Consider the following 16653-nt stretch of genomic DNA (forward strand, 5'->3'; position numbering starts at 1 on the left):
TGTTAAGCAAACATTCCTGTTAATCTCTCGACTTTCAATTCCCATGCATTTGGCTTCAAGAAAACAGAACTTTAGATTTAATGAGCAGTTATCATAAAAGAGCTTCAGCTGTTACAAGAGATACTACACTGTTTTGTTTTGCTTAAAAATCTTTATTCCTCTGAACTGAAACACGAGAACATGTCTTTGTTCTTAGACTGAACTACTTCCTACTAGAATGTATGCAAGGCTTGAAGTCCTTTTATGTAGTTATGAGAGTTTCGATTAAAACTGGAAATAAACAAGCAAACACTGAAAGCAACAGTGTTGCTCAAACAAGCTACTTGTACTCATGTTTTATGGGACAAACCAAACTTTGACAGTCAATGCTCCAGTTGATTGAGCCTATCGGAGAAAAAAAAATTCAGATAATGAAAAGATTTAACATCAAGCACAGTGTCAGACAAAGCTAATGAAGCCACAGGAGGGAGTGGTTTCGGACGAAGCACGTGCCACAGCACAACGAAGAGAAAACATTTGCCCTGAGCATTTGCCATTTCTTTAAGGGTGGCCAACATCCGGCTGCTTAAGCTTTATGTTATCACTGCTTTGGCGCAAACACCACAGCAGCATCAAAGCGGTGACAATAGGCAGGACGAGAAGCTAGGCTGTGGTAGCCCTACACTCTCGGAGCTGGCAGATGCTCGGTGCAAGTGATATCTTGCCTCTGTGCTGCGGCATACAGGCAGTCCAATGCCACGCGCTCCTGAAGGATCGTTGGTTTTGTTCACAAGCTAGAGTGACTAGAACAGCAGAAAAACAACACCAAAATCAAACAAGCTCCTCTTAGGGCCCTAATCTGGACACTTGGAGAAAAAGTCGGCGAGAAATCTGGAGACCGTGATTGGCCGTCGCCGCACTTGACTTTGGCGCCGGCCAATCATAGCCGCCGGATTTCTCGCCGACTTTCTCGCCAACTGTCCAGATTAGGGCCCCTGGAATGTGACTAAAGCTCACAAAAACATACACATCTGTTTTAAAACTTAGTTTTTCCAGAACATTTTGATTTAAAAATATTTTCACGCAGGAGCAAAACCAGTCAATCACTCAATGTAAAAATGCAACACAAAAAAAAAGTGATTCTGTAGGCAACATAAACCTTAAAAAATAATGGCTTCACAAGGTTGGATAAAGCGCACAGTTCTTTTCGAAGCACCTTCAAGTGTCATTCAGTGCTTTGTTTAGCATCAGCTGGTGGAAAGATGTTCCTTTGGGACTTTGGGCGCCTGAGGTCGGATATCTTGCGCGAAAGGTGCACCCGCAACTTCTTGAGCCTACCCTTTTTTTCCTTGTCTTTAGCACCGCGCTTGTCAAGGTAGTGACCAAACAGTTCTGCAAGAAAAAACACCCAGTTGTATTGATGGGAGGTATTCAGATACAAATCAAAAGCCACTGCATTTTATATGAACACCTATAAAATGTAACGAATGTTTATTCATTGTCCCTTTTCTTGGTATTCCAACACGTTCACCGTCCGACATGCTCCGTATCACCGATTGCATCCATCACCTCTTCTCTCACCACCTTCCCGTGCTATGCACTACTACCAGCTGAGGCAGACAACCTTGCTGTCTGCTACAGAGTTTCTGCCGGCCTGAACTCAACTTTACGAGGCTTCCCTGATTCCAAACTTGGTATTCCAGCACAAATTTGAAACAGTTCTGAATATCAGATAGTGCTATCACAGAAATATATAAATATTCTGCTAAAAATTAAAAATAGTGGCATAGGTAGAACTTTGCAAGCTCGCCAGGCTGGCGATAATGCAGCAGGACAGTGAGCTGGTGTGATCCATGTGTCACCTCAGAGCAACGGGATTGGCCCGAAAAGTTTGTGGGTTTGGCCTCCAGACAGAGTTAACAGTAAATGGACTATAACTGGAATGCTTAAATAAAATCATGAGTACCTTTGAATGCCCTCAGTTTCGCTGGAGTGAGTGCTGGAAATGGATCATGATAGCCTCGGAAGAGCACTGAGTTGGGGAGCGTGCCTGTTACGCTCCTCTTGGCAAGGACGTCGGCTGGCCAGAGTGAGACTGCGGCCAGTCTGCAGAACTTGGAGTCTGTCTCTTGCTCCATTAGGGACTCCCAGGTTTCCATGTCAATCCACACGTTTTGACCTGCGCACACCTGAAACGCCAGACCAATTGCAAGGATTGCATAGGTTTGTGATGTTCAGAAAATTGAGGCATGTTTCTGCAAGGATATAGCTTACCTTGCCATCCTCTCTTTGTTGACCCACCGCTGTTTTTTGCTCACCATGGTAATCGTTTGAGTTTCTCTCTGTAATAAAATAATACATGCACAATTAAGCATTACACGCTTCTATTACAATACAGTGATGCGATTGGTCCTAGTCATTTTGGAGCAGCTATTAGAGCAGCCAAGAGTTCATTTTGGAGAAGCAAAAAGAGCTTGTGGAGTAAAATTGCACACTTTATTTTCATTTATATTACTGCATACGGTGAGGAGGAAAGACTGCAAATATTAGGAGAACAAACATTAGCTGTTTAGTTGTGTGTGGAAGCACCAGACACGGTAACAAGACAACCGATGAAGGACAGCGCAAACTGCCGTGAATGATTATTTAAGGTATGAAATCATACTGAACAAATGTCAAGAAACAATCATTTTCAGCACATAGATTTATGGGTCCTTCAAGTTCTAGGGGGAGGGGGGTTGTAACAAAGCTGCAACTCTTAATTCAGACAAAAAACAAAGCATAAAAGATAAACCTACAAAAGGGTCCATATATACCTTCTTGCACCACGTCTCGCTCTGGAGAAGTACGGCAAAGCAAGACACGCAACGTCACGACGCTTAGTTTGCAATTGTCGCTTCACTGCAGTACACCGATATGCGGGGAGAAGTGCACTCAACAAAGCTAACTAACCCACCATAACAGACCACAAGACTTGTTGCAAAACTTCAGAGTACTGTCAGTGCTTGTTGCAAAATCCAATCGAACAGTACATTATTCAAGGCAATTATCGAAAGTCCTGAAAACCCGCACAAGCCTACCCTAACAATCAGACCCAGAAGTGAGGCCTGCAGCTATAATCTTTTCAGTATACGTTGGCGCAAATTCCTCACATTTTGGTAGAATGTAGCAGGGTAAGCAGTTTGGCGCAGCAATCACATCACTGCAATACGACTGGGCACTTCACCTTGGTCTGAAGCAGTGGCCACAAAAGCATCATTGCAGGGGCTTTTCGATCCTTGTCCACAGGCTTCATAAGAAGTGCTGCAATCTTCACCTGCGAAGCAATCCCGTGGTAACACACATTCACGGTAAGAGCATGTGACTGATAATTCAAATGAAATTTTGATGGAGACATCACATATAGGAAACAATCAAACATTTATTTTCTTTCGTAGAAAGTGCCCCGCTCTGTGTTCAGCCATTTTAGTTTCCATTTTTTATAGAAAGTACCACCGCATTCTTTTTGTCTAACTTCCTAAATTGGGGACATTCTTAACAGTTGTTCATTAAATCCTCATGTCACTACCAAACTCATTGCTCCTAAGGCCGGTTATAGAAGTCATATCTGTAATGTTGAGAAACTCTGCTCGTTCTATAAATGGCAAACACCAGAATAGATCATTCGGTTGGCGGAATACTTGCCATGATAGAAACTATCCCTGCGCTAAACCCCAGGACAGGGTGGAATTTTCCTGCTTTCCATATTGTGAGAGTAATCTGTGTGATCTACAGGAGATCACATACCAGATAACAGACAACTGATTGGCAGCCAGGCAAGCAAATATGTCGCATGTGAGCTTGCAGTCATGCATCCTAGAAAGGATTCCGTGCACGGCTCCTCTCAACAGGTTCGATTTGTTTTTTTTTTAAAGGACACCAGTTTGTGTGAAAATTTCTCTTTGCAATGGCAAGTGCTTTGTATAGTTGCGGGGCAGTGTGATAGCCTTGCGGAGCCATATGTGATACTTTCGTTGCCCTCACTGTAGGTCTCTTGTCGTCCCCTTTAACTTTTTGGTTGTTATTGACTGTGCATCATACCATAGACATTATGTAACAGAACTGGCCAATGCATTTTTCTTTGATGAAACTGTCTAAAACTGCAACAAATGTATTACTTTTTTTTTTGCTAAGATGTACAATTTGTTGGTGAATACAACTTACTCTTCATGATGTTCAAGATCTTATTGAAACAAGATCAAATTAACAAGGTAATGGATGGAAGAAAGGTACTATCTCTTGCAATTAACTACAAAAGACCATTCTCTTCTAAAGTGGTACGTACCAGCTTCAAGGTGTTCATTTTCTGGAGATTCGGGCAACATGGCACTTGAAGTGGCAGTCAGATGCGCTGAAGGAAACAGAAAATGTATGCAAAGGGTGTAGACATATAGTGTTACCAAGAAATAAAACAAACACTGACTTGATGCAGTAGTAGTAAATTGTGCCACAATATGGAAGACCTACTAAAAGTGTGCCACTGATTCTGTTTTGGGCATGAGCCTACTTTCCCCGAACTCTTGAGTGACCTAATTTATAGCCTGAGAATACACTAAAGTTCTATTGCCCCCGAATAAAGTAATCTAGTCTTAACCAAAATGGGCTGCGAACTATGCATGACCGCTGCATCCAATATGTCATTGCCCATTCACACCGACTGGGTCTTTCAGTATATGCAGCACCACTCGTTGACGACTCTTTGCACACAAGGCAGCAGCAAGCTGTTATGTAGGTCTCTTGACATCCCCTTTAACTTTTTTGTTGTTGTTAACTGTGCATCATACCACGGGCATTATATAACTGGTCAACGTATTTTTCTTTGGTGAAACTGTTTGAAACAGCAGCAAATGTATTAATTCTTTTTTTTGCTAAGACATACAGTTTGTTTGTGAACACAACTTACTGTCCATGACGTTTAAAATCTTATTGAAACACAATCAAATGAACAAGGTAATGGATGGAAGAAAGGTACTATCTCTTGCAATTTACGAAAGACCATTCTCTTCTCCTGTGCTTGATGTTTAAGATCTTATTGAAACACAATCAAATGAACAAGGTAATGGATGGAAGAAAGGTACTATCTCTTGCAATTAACTACAAAAGACCATTCTCTTCTAAAGTGGTACGTACCAGTTTCAAGGTGTTCATTTTCTGGAGATTCGGGCAACATGGCACTTGAAGTGGCAGTCAGATGCGCTGAAGGACACAGAAAATGTATGCAAAGTGTGTAGACATATAGTGTTACCGAGAAATAAAACAAACACTGACTTGATGCAGGAGCAGTAAATTCTGCCACAATATGGAAGACCCACAAAAAGTGTGCTACTGAATCTGTTTCGGGCATGAGCCTACTTTCCCCGAACTCTAGAGTAACCTAATTTATAGCCTGGGAATAAACTAAAGTTCTATTGGCCCCGAATAATATAATGTAGTCTTAACCAAAATGGGCTGCAAACTATGCATGACCGCTGCATCCAATATATCATTGCCCATTCACACCGACTGGGTCTTTCTGTACATGCAGCACCACTAGTTGATGACCCTTTGCACACAAGACAGCAGCAAGATGTTTCTTCTCACCAGAAACATTCCTTCTCTTGAAGACACAAATGGTAGCCTCATATGCAGGGCAATGTCAAGTCATTATGAAGCAGCCTGTGAGAGCTTTTGCATGCACACAGGGACATGCTTAGTTGGAACGCCTAACGTCGTTCTCTTGGATCTGACTCGTGAGTATCCAAAAATAAAGGTACTCTCTTAATCTGACGCTGTCCAGATGCACTTTCTAAGACATTAATAGTTGTGAAAGCAGCCTTTCACGTACACGAGAATATTGCACAGAACTGCCAATTGCGTATTTCAGATAAGCGTATACCACAGTGTACATCGTTTAATTTTGAGCCACCGCATTATCAAAAATAAGCTGTGATTACGCATTGCGACTTACATAGAGGTGTGCTGCTGCCAGGCCACTGCTCCAGGAGTCTTGACTCTAGAACATACATTAACTTGGAATAGAATACCACAACCCACATTTCACAATAGCAAAATTCCACTAAGAGCGGTCACAAATCCCATGTGTCAAATTGCTGGCTTACCGAGCTCAAACACTTTGGAGCAAAGTGCTCTCTGTAGCAGTGCGTTGGTCCTTCGCAATTCTTTCAGTTCCTCTGTAACATCTCTCCGTTTTTGAGTCTCCAATTCAAATACCAGGTCTGTGTCATTCTTTCGTTTAACTAGTTGCTGTCTGAACTTTTCCTGATCTTTGGGCTGAAAGAAGGACACTAGATATTAGCATCAGATGCCGGCTCCTTCGATGGAAAGGCATTTTTTCGTTTTAACCGTAAGTGGTTGAAACACCATCATCAGCCATGACAGTTATCTGAATGATGCATTTAGTAAGGGTAGTTATTTGTACTACAGACAGTTGATAACAAACTGCATGCTTGAAAAATGTGTATGCCACTGATATGTATCATCCACTTGAGATCACAGAGTGAGCTTGCACCTGGTGCAACAGTTGGTTTGTTTACCTCTATTGTGATTTAAGGAAGGCGAGGAAAGTTGTCCGTACTGTCACTGTGCTAAATGTTGCCTCACCGTGACACAAAGACTGTGCTTTGAGCAGCACAGTTTTGATTAACTCATTGGGTTGTCGCAGACATTGTTGAGAAGAAATTGGAAATATTAACTAGATTAAGTGTTAGTGCACTTAAAAACAATTTGACTTGAGCAAGCATTTGCGACAACCAGACTTATTTGGACCAACCTACCCATGCCTGCCTGCATACAAGTTACGGGAAATGGGTATGTATAGTGTGTTGCAGAATAAGAAAACGGTGAGGAAACCCTCAATCCTTTCCACTTTAGCAGAAGGACTCTGGAGAGGAGGAAATCGCCAATCATGACTAGTGTAAGGTTCGGTGGGAGGGGCTTCTCCTGTATTCTTAGGTTGCGCCATACTATGGGCACTTTCTGTGACGTACCAATATAAGTACTTCATTTTTTTTAGTCTGGCTCTCGCGCAAAGACCTTAGGTTCGAATCCTGGGAGCAGATGAATCTTCTGTTAAATTGCAAGTTTATGTGTTCTAGTAAATTCGAGAACATTGATGTTTCTTTGAGCAAAAAAATGTTCTACGATGGAATAGTCAGTCACAGCTCAAGAATTGCGTACGAGGGGGAGAGGCGAAAAGAGAGCAAAGCAAGTGGAGACGAAAACTCTCCATTCAATCCAAGCTTTTGTCTGCTGCTTCCTCTCCAGGTCATAGATCATTTTTGACCTGTCACTCACTATAGTTCGAGTATTCAAAAAAGCAAGCAGCTAAAAAAGGGCGCCTCTGCGTGGTTGTATGCAGCCAGTGTATCGCCAGCACCTGATCCTCCTGTTACGCCGCTACCGACTCTTCCCCGATGCACGTTATGTCCTTTTTGCTTGCAGGCACAAGTTTTCTATATTACACGCTTATTCTTTCAGTAATTGCCACCTTACCGCTTGTCATTTGTGACAATATATAAAGAGAATATAACCTCTGAGTGAAAATAGTTTTAAACAAAAGACTGAGAAAAAAATTATTCCTTTGGAATAACATTACTTACCGCAACAGACGTCAGAAATTGCGGGGGAAAAAAAAACACGCTGATTACCTAACAAAGTATTAACTAGAATTCAGTAAGGGACGGTTTAATTAGCGTAATAAAAGTATGTGTTTCCATCGAAAACTTCGACGCACAAGTGTTCTACCAATTGTTTGATTTTGTGTAGCTTTATCCTAAAAAGCTGTGTTCCGAAATATTGCTCTTCAAACTTTCTGCACAATCCCGCAAAAAAAGATGCGTAAACCCTGACGCATTGCATCCTATTTTGCCAGATCGTGTAAAAACATTGAAGAGGGGATACCTCAGAAAACAAGGGGTTAGGAAAATTCTACAAAACTTTCCGCAGCCTTTTGACCGAAAAATTGGTTTAAATATAATTTAAACTCATGGACCTAGCTGGTATCCGAATCTATAGCAACACTAAAAGGTTTTCAGCCTAACAGGAGTGCACAACAAGTTTCTTCGAATACAGAGATAATGCAAAAGCACAAACCATTCTTTTTTCTCTTGATCTCTTACAAAGACGACGCTTCTCCTCCGTTCTAAATTTCTGTACATCTTCTTCAGAGTCTGAAAAATGTACAATCTTATATTACATTGTGGGCCATTACCGCATGCTCAATTTCGAATAAAATATACAACACTTGACCAATGTTATTGCGTCATTTCCAATGCAGAAGTTCAAAAATGCTATAATAATTTGGAACCTTATGCCGGTGCTGAGGGTTTCTCAGCAATGGTGACAGGTGTTCATATTAAATTCTAACAAGGGAATTTCATCAACAAAGGAGCATTTTATATAAAAGCTTGCATTCCGAGATGGCCATCTTGGATGGCTATGAAACGGTTCACAAGCCAAAGTGGCAATCTTGCATGGCTATGGAACGGTTCACAAGTCCTTACAGTGAATGTAATTCATGACACCAAAAATCTGAAAAGTGTGTACCCGTCCTTATCTCTTTTTTTTTTTTCACTTTCGAAATTTGCGTTTTTTAGGGAAAAGGGACATTCCTTTACAAACGGGCCCACGCGCACCCAAAGCATGTTTCAGAGAAACGCCCTCGATGTCTGAACTTTTCGGGACGACCGTATACACTGTAATTCACAAAACGTATGCGACTCCGTTGAAGCTAGAGAGCAGGCATGCATGCTACGACAGGCAGCCCTCGCTTCCACGGACGAAAGGTAGCAGCAGACATATCTGAACTACCCTCGCGGATGCTTTTTGTCTGCGAACTTCATGAAACAATAATAATAATTGAAGTGAGGCGCCAAAACAACGAGGACACAAGGAGAGAAGCAGACAGTTGTCCTCGTTGTTTTGGCGCCTCACTTCAAGCATGTACAACCAACTAGCCCAACTCGCCGTTCTAATTCAATAATAATGAGCTGCGACACAGCGGTAAGGCCAATAGCGCACACCAGATAGAAAGGTATAAACTTTCTTGCCTAAACCTCTCGGACCGAGCCAAGAGCATTTCAGTATTGCAGCGCGAGGTTCTGACAATGAGTGCATCGCTCTAAAGAGTTCTTCGGCTGTATATGCAGTTAAACCAAGCACTCGTACATCAATCGCCGTACTTAAATTTTACTCACCTGCCATGTAGAGTAGTTTCGCGTCATAAAATCCGCCTTTCGTTCGAGCGTCGCCGGCCCAGAAGACTTGATACACCTTGTCTTCAATTACGCCGCTAAAGTTCCTTATGTAGTCCGAAGTCACGACAGACTGAGTCTTGTCCATCAGAAATTCCACGAAAACGTAAGACATTGTAGTGCGGACAAACAAAACAGGTCGAGAGCGATTGTACCGCGTGGAAGCTCGGCGAACCTGGAAGCGAAAGTAGAAGCGGCGTCGGCGGCGCGTTCTGCGTATCGGCGGGCTTCTGATCAGGGTTGTCGGGTGCCCTGCTTGTCGTATTTCTAACATTAGCGGTTCTATGGCCTCACGTCCCGAGATCGTTTTCTCGTGCATAGATGATTTTACGTATCCGTATATTTGACGAAATAGTGGTATCCGAACGAACTTTACCTCCTTTGACCGTAGGTCTGTCTGCACGTCAAAGCTTTTTGACGTACAGTCAGAGACAATCGATGTACAATCAGAATCGCCACCAAGACATCCTGATGGCATTTCGCGGCGGCCGACTGCCACAAGGAAACCATCAGAAAGCCGACAAGCGGAGTCTGACTGGAGTTTGACTGTAGGTCAGAGTAACTTGTTGGCCAATCAGACATGCTTGACGTACAGTCAGGCACAGTCAGCGGTCCACTAGAAAACATTGACTGTCAAACAGCGTTACATTGATGGATTTTTCCTTCGGGTTGCATCAATTCTCGATTCTAACATGGATCTTCAGATCGTCCTCGACACGTACGCGTGTGCTGCCTACGTGGTGGAATATGTAAACAAGGCCAACCGAGGTATGTCGAACCTCAATCGAGCAGTGCAAGAAATTGTCAAGGAGAAGGGGGATATGGCCTATTCTCAGGCACTGAGACATCTAGGTGTGAAAATGTTGAATGCCATTGAACTGTCCGCACAGGAGGCCGCATGGTGTTTGCTCAACCAGGATATGTCGGAGGCGAGTCGCAAAGTTGTCTTCGTGAACTCTGCATGGCCCGAGGAAAGGACGCGCATTCGGAAGTCTAACGCACAGATGGCGCAGGAAGGCTTAGTAGAATCAAGCACTGATGTATGGAAACGGACGATGATCGAGCGCTACGAAGACCGCATTCCCGAATTGGAACCTGTTACTCTAGCAGAGTTCGCTACCGAGTACAACATATATACCTACAAAAAGAGGAATCAGCGACGGATACTTCGCTACCGCGGTTACTCCGTAGACGATTCAGTCAACTTCAAGCGAGAACATGTCCTGCTTTTCTATCCATTCCGCAAAGAAGTTGACATCTTAGACCAAAACTGTTTCGAGCGTCTGTATGAGCAAAACATCGACGTCATTCTAGAGAACAAGGCACGGTACCACAGTGACGTAGACATTGAGCAAATTCGTGCCGTTTGTAATTCCATGCTCCAGTCAAATGACGGGGAACATTGTGCCACTTCTGAGCTCCCAGATGTGAGACTGCACCCGATGGCCATGGAAAACGACGACTCCGATCTCCTAGACATCGGTATGGTCCAATCCAATGCCCCGTTTAAGCAGTGCCCCGCCGTGTGCACGCGCCAAGACGTCATGAGCAGAGATCAATACCTGGACACAATGCGCAAGACGAATGAGGAGCAGTACGAGATCGTCCGAGAAGTCGTGCATAGACTCACTATACCGGACTCTCCGCCACTACAAATCTTCTTCACGGGAGTGGCTGGATGTGGGAAGACATTTGTACTGCGTCTCATCATGGACGTCTACAACAGATATTGCAACCCTGCTGGTTCAGATAATGTAAACGCCTATGTTGCCTGTGCTACAACTGGAAAAGCGGCGGTCGCGCTTGGTGGAATAACTGTACATGCAGCGTTCAGACTTACCATCAATAGGGATGGCGGACTCCGGGACAACGAGTTGAACACGTTCCGCTATGCGTTCAGGAACGTCAGGTGCGTGATTATCGATGAGGTTAGCATGATGTCCGCCGACATCCTTCAGAAAGTGGACTCGCGACTCCGCATCATCACTTGCAAATATCTAGAGCCTTTCGGCGGGTTAGACATCATCCTCTGCGGAGACCTGCGCCAGCTTCCCCCCGTTCGTGCCGCCGAGGTTTTCAAGCACGTCAAGACGACCAGTGTGTTTAACACGGAAATCGCATGGCACCATTTGTCATACTTTGTCCTCACGAAGGTCGTAAGGCAAAGCGATCTCAGGTTTTCCACCATACTTACCAAAATTGGAGACGGTGCAGAATTGGATTCCGAAGAAATCGCATTGATCCAGAGTCGGTTCGTCACGCAACAACAAGCAGAAACGTGTTGTCCCGGTGGCATCCGCTTGTACTACTCCAACAAGGAATCGGACTACTACAATACGAACACGGCCATTGCAACCGAAGATAATTGTGTGGCTTGTCCGGCACGGGACACAATCGTTGGATTCAGGTCTATGCAGGAAAAGACAGAGGCAATGCGCAAGGCCGAAACGCTGCCCAAGGCCGAACTCGGAAACCTGCCAGCTAATATAATGCTATGCATTGGAAAACCATATATGCTCACACTCAATGTCGATGTTTCCGATGGTCTGGTCAATGGCTCTGTTGGAATACTGCAGTACATACAATACGATACGCTCCGAGAGCCGGAACGCATCTGGCTGCATTTCGGTGAGCTTGGTTCCAAAATTGCGATTGGAACCGTGGCGGCCGCAAAATCCCGGCAGTTACGGGCACTCGACAGAAATATTCAGCAAAATTGGACACCTATCGAAAGACGCACAGTCACTTGCGTCATTGATAAGAAGTCAAGGATATCCCTGAGGAGATGCCAGCTACCCGTTGTGCAAGCAAGTGCTATCACCATTCACAAATCACAGGGAGGCACGTATGAAAACGTGGTGTACTCGTATGCCAAAAGTCATCCACAGAAATTGGTATACGTGGCACTGAGTCGTGCTACAGACATCAACGGGCTCTACCTCACCAATGTGGACAATGACTTTACGTTCTACCACCGCAAGCCCAATCCCGACAGGGTACTACTTGATGAGTTTCGTCGACTGCAGTCACACAAACTCCAAACTGTCACTGCTAAGTGCTACGCAATGATTAAGCAACCGCACTTGTTCTCGGTCGCCGCACTTAATGTTCGTTCTCTGCCGGCGCATTCCAAGGACGTGCACCACGACCCCGTCCTACGCCATGCATCTGTACTTTGCCTCTCGGAAACGTGAATGGATCCAAAACAGGCGGTAGAAATCATGGACTACCAGTACTGCTGCGGCGTCAGTAGAGAGCACAACAGAGCGGCAGGGGTGGCCATCTACGTGCGTAAGGGTCTGTCTGCCGTACCCATCGAGATATTTGGAACGTCAGACGAAGTTGGAGAACTTTGTGGCGCCAAGTTCGACAACGGCTTGGTAGTGGTGGCTCTGTATATCTCGCCTACAGCACTCACCAAAGATATCGTGCATTTTCTGCGACTTGCGTTAAGCACACGTGGGTCCACACCCATGTTAGTAGTGGGGGACTTTAATGCAGACTTAAAGAAGGATAAGAACTTCATACCACTTATGCAGGAAAACCTCCCATTTCTCTCCCTCGTAACAGCTCACACCGCTGTGACGACCTCTCGAAACACGTGCATAGACCTCGTCTTTCAAAATCAGCCTTTGGTCCATCACCTGGAACACATATCCTGCCACTTCTCAGATCACAAGGCTTCCTTCATAACAATCAAGGACTGGGATAAGAGTGCTATTTAAAGCACCAGTATAGGAGGAGCTTGCTCTATATTTGTATATATTGTGGGGATTTTGGACGCCGAACTTTGGCGACGATATGCACTGCACGCTAGGAAGAAAGGAGGAGGAGAAGAACGAAAGCTGGGAAATTGTTCCCTCCGACGGTCTTGCGTACCTTGAGAGGTGTTAGGCGGGCCACTCGGAGGAGCATCTACCAGCTTCGTTATCAGTTGGAGCGTGCAAGTCGTACAAGACGAAGAGGAGGAGGAGGACGGTGAGGTTGAGGAGGAGGAGGAGAGGAGATGCCAGATACGTGTTGTGCAAGCAAGTGGTCTCATCAATCGTAAATCACATTGGAGCTTCCAGATCTGACAAGTATATTCCCTTTCTCCGTACAAGCGGTGAGCAAAAATACCACAATATATTACATAGTTCAGTGCGGTATATCGCAAAATTGAGATACCTCAAAAGAGGAGGAGGAGCACAGGAGGAGGAGAAGGGGACGACGAGAGAGTACGGATGAGGAGGAGGGGCATACCCACCCCTCCGTTCTCTCTCGCCCCCGCCCCCCCCCCCCCCCCCCTTGCTTGGAGCACATTTGGAACTTAGGGAATGTCATAGCTCGGGGCCTCTTCCTTCCTTTGCTACTGGAACTACACACTCTAAGTATCTAGAGCTTGAATATTTTTCATTCGAATTTAACATGGCCGACAGCATTGTTAAGACGTTCGACGAAAACATTGTAAACGTCATTAACACAGTTCAGACCGGCTTCCCTACATTTATTATAGGTGTGTTCCAAGCATGTGACGACTTTCATGACCCTGTTTCATCATCAAGTATTGAAGTTCATCTTGCGTCAGATCTAAACAAATCACAACACCATGTTTGGGGTAAGTCCCTTATCAAGTTTAAGATGGTGTGCCTGCCTGTAGCTTCTCTAAAGTGTCTTTTTTTACGCTTGTTTCACTTATTATAAGTGTTTTCTTTTTTATATTATACTCGGCCGAGTGCCCATCTTCCAGTGTCCATCACACTTTTAGTCTGGTGATCACGTCACCTTGAAACCCGTGTAAGCTTAGAACTGAAAAGTTTTGCTGCTTACGCACAGCAGACAAAAAAAGGTAGGCAGAATTTTAACTTCCAACTGTCTAAGCGTGGATGTCAAGCATAAACCCTGCGAAGATTTGCCCACTGCTTAACTACATGCTTTTTTTTTTTCATGTCCTGGTTGGCTGCTACACTGGAGAGGCTGCTGAACATCATGCCACGGCGGCTGATCATGGCGGTTTAGTTAAATTAATAATGGGGTTTTCATCCAGGACGTAAATTGGAAACTCGCGGAGCAAACTTTAAGGTACATTGGTATAACAATTGCGTACGTTGGCTTTGTACGTTATTAGCGTAAACCTTGGCCGGATATGCAACGCAGTTTCCAATATACACCACGGTTTTTCCCCAATCAATAAAATTTCAACCCTCCAAATTATTTGTCCTGACTCTATATTTCAGAGCACAGCTCTTACGCGACCCTTTCCGGCTTGAGCGGCAAGGAGGAACGCAGTACGAAGGTGGATGACGGGGGGAGGAGAGACGAGGAGGCGGAGGCGAGGGGAGGGGAGGACCTTAAGGACGAGGAGGTGGTAAAGGAGAGGGAGGGGGAGCAGGAGGGGAGGAGGACCAGCAGGCATGATCACGAGGGAGGAGGAGAAATATACCCTCCACTCCTCCTCCTCAAGAGCTGCGCTCCAATTCGGCGTTACAGGAAGTTGTAAACGGCTTTCACTTTTTTCTTTTTTTGCTCCGTCTTTTTTTTTTTTTTAGGGTTCACTCGCCTGCGCTTATTTAGCTTCAATATGGCACAAAAATGCAAAAAACACAAACACAAATATCCCCATCGTTAAAAAAAAGAAAAGAAGCAACAGAGAAAAGCGACAGCATATGCACTGTTCAAGCATATTTGTAATGCTCATAATCACTTGGTTTGAAAGCGTATCTAGTTGACTTCTTTAATCGCCGAAGTGGGTAATGTTTACATGCTTGCGTTCAGCACGTGAGTCGTGGAACTTTTTCAAAAATGAGTTCAAAAGCCAAGCCGTTCTTGACGTTCTTTCTTTTTTTTTTCTTTTTTTTAAGAATGATTATTGACCTACAACTTTAAGCGTGTCATCACCGTCTCCAACAGCTAGAGTCGGCACATTCACGTCAGGCAGCATCGTCCGTCCTAGGCGAGAGCGATGTTGTGGCCAACGACGTCGGTCTCTATGTCGCAAGCCTCGACTTCGATTAAATCGGCGGCCTGTGCGGAGCATTCGTTTTGTTAAATGCACTTCCTGGGGAAGTACTGGTTTTGACACAGATGTGGAGGGACCGCACCGCGTAGCGCGTCTCGGCGGTACAGGCAACTTGCATTTGCCTAGAGGCTTTGTATCCTAATGTAACCCGCCTGCTTAGCTTAACCCGCCTGCTTAGCGCAATAGCTTCCACCATGCTAATTTTAAACACCGTCGAACTTGTTGTCGGTAAGGTAATGACGTCACTAGAGGAAACCGTATACGAGGGCGTCACCAAAATATCTCGCCGCTAATAGGGGCTGCGCTTTTGAACATTCACCGAAATATGCAAATCAGCACGGAAAGGGTACTCTCAGGCCTGGTTCACACTTGCGCATCGGCGGGCGAATCTGCAAGTATTCGGCCGCCGGGCGTAGCGTCCCCTGTGCATTGCCGCGGCCAATTCCGCTTCGGTGACAGCGCATTAGCTGTAAGTGTGAACCAGGCCTCACTTCTTCCAATCGACCGACGGCGGCTTCCACTAAATGTTTAGACCCCACAAAATGATCGAAACTGGTATTTTTCTCACACTTTCTCGTAAAACAACAACGAAGAACGTAAATAGCCTAAAACATGACTATACAACAATATTTTCTGAAAAAATGTGATCCGCGCAGGAGCAATGAGAGTGACGCTTCACTATTCACTTCACTCATTGCCCCTCTGCGCATTGCAGTTTTTGTGTTTAATCGTATTCTAAACTTCGCTATTCTCTGGCACTTTTCCATAGTTTTCAGTCATTGGATACCCGAGTGTTCCGCATTGAAGTGCACGCACCGTAATTTTTTGTGAGCCTGTTTAGACTTTTTTGCTCGAAGTCAATTATAATATTTTCTGACTGCGTTCTTTCGTCGTTTAACATTAAATTCTCCTTTTTTAAATACTGGACGAACGAGATGGTGGAAAAGAAGGTTGGACTTTTGTCGTCTAAGAAACAGGAAAATAGCAAACAAAATTGTGTTTGGGCAGTTTCTTTTCCCAGTCTCTTCTTTTCTTTCTGTCTTTCAAACAGCTTAAGCAAAGAAAAACACCCATGAAAAAATTCCCTGGCTACGCCACTGATACACACTTTATTATACCTCAAGCCAAATGAATCTGAATTTCTTATTTGATGAAACGAGCGACGACGCACTGATGCAACTGTCATCTTCCTTTACACTGATTTTGAACACCTTGAAATTTTTCCCCTCTGTTTTCTGTTCCTACTTGCCCGGAATCTGTGGTTTATCCAGCAAAGGGTCGTACGAACATTTATCACAGTGGACTGCCAAGTTACCTAAAGAAGACCGCTTTATAGAAAGTTCATGCTCTATGTGCGATCGGGTGGTGCACGAAAGCACCCGATAT

The 16653-nt window shown here is 44.5% G+C and overlaps 1 protein-coding gene and 1 long non-coding RNA gene across 2 annotated transcripts; one reads left to right on the forward strand and one right to left on the reverse strand.

Annotated features, from left to right (window-relative positions):
• Positions 1-1168: 1168 nt before the first annotated feature.
• Positions 1169-8270, reverse strand: LOC115313362. Its single transcript, XM_029972308.4, has 9 exons — positions 8110-8270; positions 6117-6288; positions 5966-6010; positions 5149-5214; positions 4304-4369; positions 3206-3295; positions 2254-2321; positions 1946-2168; positions 1169-1371 (listed from the first exon to the last, which is right to left on the reverse strand). The coding sequence occupies exons 1-9, from the start codon at positions 8110-8112 to the stop codon at positions 1205-1207; spliced, it is 900 nt and encodes a 299-aa protein (XP_029828168.4). The 5' UTR covers positions 8113-8270; the 3' UTR covers positions 1169-1204.
• A 4217-nt stretch (positions 8271-12487) lies between these two features.
• Positions 12488-13848, forward strand: LOC115316915. The gene is made up of 2 exons (XR_003917961.4): positions 12488-13374; positions 13765-13848. It is a non-coding gene; the product is annotated as an uncharacterized LOC115316915 (long non-coding RNA).
• The last annotated feature ends 2805 nt before the right edge of the window (positions 13849-16653 follow it).

This window comes from Ixodes scapularis, unplaced genomic scaffold (assembly GCF_016920785.2).
Source record: "Ixodes scapularis isolate PalLabHiFi unplaced genomic scaffold, ASM1692078v2 PGA_scaffold0__279_contigs__length_252992795, whole genome shotgun sequence".
Classification (NCBI taxonomy): domain Eukaryota; kingdom Metazoa; phylum Arthropoda; class Arachnida; order Ixodida; family Ixodidae; genus Ixodes; species Ixodes scapularis.